Source organism: Condylura cristata, unplaced genomic scaffold, assembly GCF_000260355.1.
Source record: "Condylura cristata isolate star-nosed mole 26May11 unplaced genomic scaffold, ConCri1.0 scaffold00034, whole genome shotgun sequence".
Classification (NCBI taxonomy): domain Eukaryota; kingdom Metazoa; phylum Chordata; class Mammalia; order Eulipotyphla; family Talpidae; genus Condylura; species Condylura cristata.
In genome coordinates this window covers 8,415,183-8,422,447 of record NW_004567135.1, presented here as the reverse complement: position 1 = coordinate 8,422,447, position 7,265 = coordinate 8,415,183, and the positions used below count along the sequence as shown (strand labels likewise).

At 59.6% G+C, this 7,265-nt stretch overlaps 1 protein-coding gene across 4 annotated transcripts in view; it reads right to left on the bottom strand.

Moving 5' to 3' along the window:
• The window catches only part of MICAL3 (microtubule associated monooxygenase, calponin and LIM domain containing 3), a 167,592-nt gene that overhangs the window by 29,799 nt on the left and 130,528 nt on the right, over positions 1-7,265 (bottom strand). For all 4 annotated transcript variants that reach the window (XM_012732409.1, XM_012732410.1, XM_012732407.1 and 1 more), the window contains 4 exons: positions 6,389-6,523; positions 1,982-2,095; positions 1,111-1,257; positions 361-443 (listed from right to left, as the gene is read on the bottom strand). In XM_012732409.1, coding sequence (XP_012587863.1) covers positions 361-443; positions 1,111-1,257; positions 1,982-2,095; positions 6,389-6,523 — 479 coding nt within the window. The remainder of the gene's footprint in view (positions 1-360; positions 444-1,110; positions 1,258-1,981; positions 2,096-6,388; positions 6,524-7,265) is intronic.

Sequence of the window (7,265 nt, the reverse complement as noted above, 5' to 3'; positions counted from 1 at the left end):
ACAATTGAGATGGAAAAAAAATGTACAAAATGATGTAAAAATAGACTGTTATAAAATAAAATTTAAAAAAAAAAAAAAAGATGGTGGGCACGGCAGGGAGGCTCACGGGAGGACACAGGGTGGGTGGCAGGTGTGGGGGATGCTGCTCCCGTGAGGACGGCGCTGGAACCCCAGGCCACTCCTGTTTTCAGCAGCCCCCCTCAGCCCAAGAAGCGAACACGCCTCAGTTTCCTGGGAACAGGGATCCCAGAGGGTACCTCACCTCAGCCCCTGGGGGTCGAGCCGAGGACCCTAAGACAAAGAACTAGACCTGCACTCACGGGCTCAGCAGCTGCCCCCGACAAGGAGCCAAACGCTTACCTCCGCCTTGGGGGGACAGAGTGGGGGGAACAGCACCGCTTGTTCCTCAGGGGAGCGGCTGGGGCTGGAGGCGGGGGACGGACCTGAAAGGAGGAGACACAGGGTTACGCGTGGCACCGGCCTCAGGCCCGCGGAGGCTCTGCGGTGGGTCGCTGCCAGTCAGCCGCGGGGGGACGCCGCCGAGGGGGTGGGCTGGGCAGCCCCCACGCCCCACCCACAGCCCCGCCGGAGGGCCACGGGCAGCTGCTCCTCACCACTGTGACTGGCATAAGCTTTGCAGAAGGTCCATCTACTTTTCACAGGCCCGACATGCGGGAGGGGTCGGCTCCTGGGCGGGGGGGTGGGCAGCGGGGTCTGCCCCTGGGCAGCGCTGCTCTGTGCCCGTGTGCAGACCTGCCTCCTCGGCCGGCCTCGCCTCTGTAAGGCGCTCAGAGAAATTCTGGAAGCCCTCCCTGGTGGCGCAGCGGGTTAAAGCACAGCACCAAGAAGCCAAAGCCACCGCAGCATGAGTTCGATCCCCGCCTGCCCCGGAGGTGACCACAGGGCGCGGCAGACCTCTCCTGACCCGCCCGCTGCTCCCCTCAGCAGTGTGCTTCGTCTGTCAGCCTGTTCTGCTCCCCACTCTGTCTCTGGTGAAGCCTCTCACTGCCCCTGCAGCTCTGGCCTGTACCCCAGTTCTATCTGCATAAATAAATAAATCTTAAAAAAAAAAGAAATTCTGGAGGCATTTCTCCTGCCAACAAGCCTCACCTCTCTCTGGGTGCTCTGGGGTGGCGAGTGGCCGCTCCTCCTCATTTTCTGAAACCCTCAGCTCCAGCTCAGCTTCCACCTCCGCCCGGTGCCACTGGCGGAGCTGGGTCTCGGCGTCCGACGGGAGGTCGTCAGACCAGTGCTGATCTGTCAGGGGAGGGAGGGCGCGGGATGGGACGCCCCGAGTGAGGCCAAGCTCCTCGCCCAGAGCCCCCTTCCTCAGAGCCCCACCCAGCCAGTGCTTCAGCTGCAGCACAGTCATCTGCCTTCTGGGTCTGGCCGTTCCCCCGCTCCAGGCCCCACCTATGGGGTCCCCAACAAGAGCTTCTGAGATTGGTCAAAAGCACGTCACTCTTTGCGACACAGTGTTTGTATCAGTCCTGCAGAGCTCAGTGTTCTTTTGGAAACACAGCCCAGGGACTCGCCAGGCCACGGCCGAAATGCCAGAAACGCAGGCCTGGGCCCACGCACCCCACGGGCTCCGCCGGGCTCCGGGGCACGCCCAGCCCCGCTGCCGGCCCTCGTCCGAGGCCAGCGCTCCCAGCCTCCCTGAGGTCTCGTCATCTCTCCCCAACCTGCCAGTCAGAGTATCGTTTTAAAAATACTCTCTCCTTGTAGCTAGCCTGCAGAAGGCATCCACTGGTCGAGAACCTCTAGCTGCTTCTCCACAACTTAATGAACGTGCTGTGTCCAGGGGGCCTCTGGGGCCCTGAGCGGACGCGCCTGCTGGTTAGTGGCAGGACAAGGACAAGCTGGGACACGCAGCCCTGCCTCCGGCGCTTTGTTTTTGCTGGAACGCACATTGCTTTATCTTTCCTGAGTTCAAATGGTGGTCGCCACCGCGGAGGGGAGGCCTGGGGGTCCCGCGTACCGTCATCCAGCTCAGCACCAGTGTCCCCTGTATCCCCATTCTCTGCTGCCTCCCCTTCTATCTCTGCAGGTTCCGAGTCTGCATCTTCCTCCAGGTCGTGCTCATCAAACGGGGCTGTAAAGAAGAAATGTTCAAAGGAAGAAAAAAGGAAAGATGGGAAGAGAGACAGAGACAGACGCTTTGGCGAGTCTCAGGGCGTAACGGGGAGCATGAGGAGGGAGAAGACAGGTTCTGAAGGGTCTGGATCTGACCCCCTGGTGGAAGCTGGGCATGGGGGCCTCTCTAAGGCTATGGGGGGAGCGGGCTTCGGGCCCATGCTGAGCACACGAAGTCAGCATTTCTCAACTCTAGAAGATCAAGAGGAAGGAGGAGCCGTTGAAGCTATCTTTCCGCCTCCTCTGGTAGCTGTTGCAAGAGCCTCATGGTTGAAAGGGGGGGCTCTTCTCCAGCCCAGCCAGTGGGCCCCCACCGCGAACAGCAGAAATAATGGCGTCCAGCTACCCGGGCTCATCTGCCAGGCCCGAGCCGGGCACTCCACACACCACAGCCACTGAATCCTCATCCGAGCACAAGTCGAGGACTCTTCCTCACTCCTTTCCTTTGGTGAGAAAAGCTGTGGTCCAGACGGCCCCGTGAGCGGCCACATTACGTAAATGGCCTCACATCTCAGTGTGGCAGCCCGTCGGTGTGCCGGGGTTCACTGCTGGATGAGGCACCAGCGGAACCCCAAGGGCACTGCACCTCCTCTTTCAAGTGGCAGAGCGCAGCTTCTTTAGGGGAGACTGTAGAGGAAGTCTTGGCAACACTTAAGGAAGAGGGGTGCGGGGATGTGTAAAACCAGCTCTTCAGCAGCACAAAGTGAGGCCGGGCACAAGGAAGCATTTCTCCTGAGGAAGAACCAGCATGCACACACACACACACACCCCAACCTCAGCACCCCGAGAACTCACACTACCAGGCTGGAGTAAGAGAAAGCGGTCAAGAAGCATCATGGAGGAGGCCGTGGAACCCGGGACCTGCGGCTGACGGCCCGTTCCCGGGGGCCCCGGTTTCTCCGACGGCTCTAAGCACGGCTACCCGCGAGCCACTCGCAAGGGTTTCCTTCAGGGACGGGCTGTGCCTGTGTGCACAGACACCCGAGGCCCGTCGCAGGCAGCAACGAGCGGGTGTGCAGCAGGGCGCCTGTAAATGTCACGTTGGCACACGGCGGGCGGCGCGGCCCGGCCCCCGGGCGGCATGTGCTGCCGAGGACGCACGCGGGCCCTGTCAGGAGCACCAGGCGGGCGCCCGAGGGCGGCTAGAGCGCTGCTCTAGGGCCACTTGTGGGGCGGGGAGGGAGGGGGGCGCCTCCAGGTGTGCCGACGCCTGATCCCTTGACCGCGGTGGCCGTGATAGGCAGTTTCTTCTTTTTTGATAAGTCCTTAAGCGGTCCGCTTAACCTACAACCCCCTCTGTATACTCAGCTTACTGAAGCCAAGGGGTGACGCACACCCAGCTTTTGGAGGACGGACCAGGAGGTCTGGCGTGGACCAGACAGCCTAGCTCACGGGGCTGGGGGGGCTCCAGGTAAGTCCTGGCTGGCGAGAGTTAGCGTCCTGTCCCTCCCGAGATACCGGAGCAGCTCACGGAGCTGGCGATGCTGAGACACCTGACTGTGAAGCCGCCACTTTCTGTGCAAGCTACTGGGGGACAAACGACTCAGTTATTCCACAGTTTGAAAACTCGTGTGGTTAATGCTGCTGCCGGTCACTCAAGGCTGACTCTACGGCACGACCGGTCTCGGGGTGCGCAAGCCCAAGGTCTCCCTCTGGACTGCAGTTGCCCTACACCATTCCTGAGAAAGACGGGCAGAACTCAGAACTCTCCTCCCTCAGTATCCTCCCTGCCTGGCCGTCCAGGGCTGAGGCCCGGCTGGACCCAACACATGTCCTGGATGAGAGCCAGCACCCGGCCGGCGACGCTGACTACGCCTTCACTGGTGAGTGCCCAGGAAGTGGGGACACCAGAGCCGGCACACAGGCCTCCCCCATGTGGCACCGCCCAGGCACACGGGCCCTGTGCCCGCATGCTCTCTCCTCAGTTTCTGAAAGAAATGGCTGCTGTAGAGTCAGGAGAAGTCTACAGCTCTCGGGAACACCTTGAAAGGAAAAACCGTCACGCATATCAGAACACAAGCAAGTGCGAAATATCAGGGCAGCAGCAGCAGTTGAAAGAGACATGGGGCGTGGAGCTGGGGGATTAAATTGAGGTTAAGATGGGGTGCAGGGTGCTGGAAGCTGCCACACGCCATGGAAGCCAGGAATCGCTGACATACTTAGCTCTTGGTTCATTTCAGCTGCCGGCTGGGAAGTCCTGATACCCTGGCCCTGTCCACCCATCCTGGGGTAACGCACTGGCCAGGAAAGGGGTGACCCGTTTTGCTTCTGTCCACAGAGCCAGCTGCCTGGGGTTTGGCTCGCCCTACAGCTGTGTGTGAGGAGCAGGGTGGGCTGGTGAGGGGCTGGTGGTAAGGACCGTTGGGCACTGGCCCTGCCTGGCCCAAGAAGTAGCTGCCAGGACAGTAGTTCTCGAGCAGGGGCGATACAGCCCTGCCTCACAGTACTGACCTCGTGTGGCACAGGCTGAGGATGTTAAACGTCCTCAAGGGAAAGCACTGAGCTGCCAAGTACGCCAGCTGCCCCTGTGCAAAACACCTCTCCAGACAAGTTCCGGGGGGACACGAGGCTTCTCAGCCATCTCTTGGCTCTGACTGACCCTTGCACCTCAGTCTGAAGACCCAGCTGATGGGACCCTGGTCACAGCCAGCCTGTCCCTCTGTGTCTAGCTGAACCAAATCCACTGGCCTTCCGCTGTCCCTTGTCCACTGGTAAGTTCTCCAGAGGCCCCTCAGTACTGCCTCCTTCGGGTCCTTGGGTCGGTGGGTGGAATTCTCACTGGCTCTTCGGCTTCCACACTCAATTAGGAGCCAGCTGGGTTTCTCTGGACTTCACATCTCAGAGCCAAAAGTGTTCCTCCAGCTAGGCCTTCTCCCGCCCGTAGGCGGCCCCTGCCCCGGGCCCCCGAGGCGCGGGAGCCCGCTGGCCCATGCGAGGACGGCGCAGCGGCATGCACGTGGCTCCCGCCCCCCTCGGCATGCACCGCCCAGGCCCGCGATTCTCGTGTTAAGGAACCAGCACAGCTACCGAGAGAGAGTGGTTACGGTGAGTGGGGCGAGAGCAAACATCACCAGACTACCTCCGGAGACCGTCTCCAGCCAGGCCTGCACTGCCGCGTGGCGTGTGGAAGGAAGGTCAGGCACTGGATTCAAAACAGACGACAAACACAGAGTTACACAGCAATACGGCTGGGGGGTGGTGCCTAAAGTCCAGAACAGCAGGGAAGCTGCCGCGAGGTTGAGAGCCAGAGGCCCGTCCGGCACCTCAGGGTCGGCCCCTAGGGACAGGGATGTGGTGGGGCCAGGGAGAGCCAACACCGAGGTGTCAACACCGGCCAGACGCCGCAGAGTCGCTGGGTGTTTCTGTTGCTGCAAAAGTCCTAACAGAGGGTGGTCTGACGTGCCGATGCTCAAGGACGCACACCCGAAACGCACGTGACGTGACAATGCACTGCTACTTCAATTAAAGAAATGAAATGAAAAAGGGAAGAAAAGGTTGGTGAAGATGTGGGACTGGGGCGGGGCATGTCCCACTCAACGCTGAGTTCACGAAGGCAGAGACCATCGCTTCATAAGCTCAAGCCCTGCAGTGCGTGGCCCCAACACGCGATGAGGGAGTGGGAAGGTGAGCACGGACAGAGGCCCTGGTACTCGGGTCCCGACCTGAACACGGACGCCGTGAGGAAGGGCGGCCTGGGGGACGGCGGGCGGCCTGGGGGACGGCAGGCGCCTGGGGGACGGCAGGCGCCTCACATCCTTCCCGGCTCGCTGGTCCCTTTCGTCGCTCACCGGCCCTGTCACTGCTTGCTAGTCCACCACGGAGCAGGGCCCTGACCTATGTCCTGAAGCTGAGGCCACGCTAGCCCCTCGAGACCGCCCTGATCTGGGGCTCTCCTTAAAGCGTGTTTTGGATTGAAACCTGCCTCCCCGACCCCGCCTGCCAATGCACACTCACACTCAGGCGCACGCCATGTGGAAAGCACCAGAAACGTGTTAGCAAGTGTAGAAAGAGAAACCTAGAGGTAGTAACCAAGCCCATCCTTGGTTTTCCCAGGGTCAAGTTCATGTTACAAATCTGCATCCGTGGAGAACTTTGCATCCTCCGGCCACGGAAGCCACAGAGAGCTTTACATATCTGCAGATGAGAGCCACGGAGGGCGGTGATGACAGGCTTCTGTGGACTCTTACTTTGGGGGGCCGGGGACAGAGGGTACTCGGAGGGGCGTCGGGGCCTTGGGTCTTGGCGAGGTTACCTCTAGAAGCAGAGGACTCGGAGGTTGGTACCACTCTCTCCTCCTCTTTCTCGCGAATGTGTGTCCAGTGCACGTCAGCCTGGATCTCCAAGGGATCCGCGGGGTTTATGACGGGCTGGAGCCTCTGTCTCCCGGCTAGTGTGCCAGCGAAGATTCCGGGGTGCCGGTGGGGGGGGCGGGGACAGGAGCGGTAAGGGAGAGGGGAGTGAGCGAGGGGAGAATACATAGTCAAGGGAAGGAGGGAGCGAAACACCACAGGAGAGGAAACAGAAAGAAAGTTACAGTATTTGCCAGTTTAAATAAGAGGCAAAATTAAGAATATGTGCTCACGTGTGTGCGTACACAGACACAGACACACAGACACACACACAGACACACACACAGACACACACACACACAGACATACACACAGACACACACAGACACACATACAGACACAGGCACACAGATACACAACACAGACACACACACACACAGACACACACACAGACACACAGACACACACACACAGACACACACAGACATATACACAGACACACACAGATACACACAGACACACATACAGACACACACAGACACAAAGATACACAACACAGACATACACACAGACACACATACAGACACACATACAGACACACACTGAGACACACAGACACACACAGACACACATACAGACACAGACACACAGATACACAACACAGACACACACAGACACACACACACGCAGACACACACAGACACACAGACACACACACAGACACACACAGACATACACACAGAGACACACAGACACATACAGACACACACAGACACACAGATACACAACACAGACATACACAGACACACACACAGACACACACTGAGACACCCATACAGA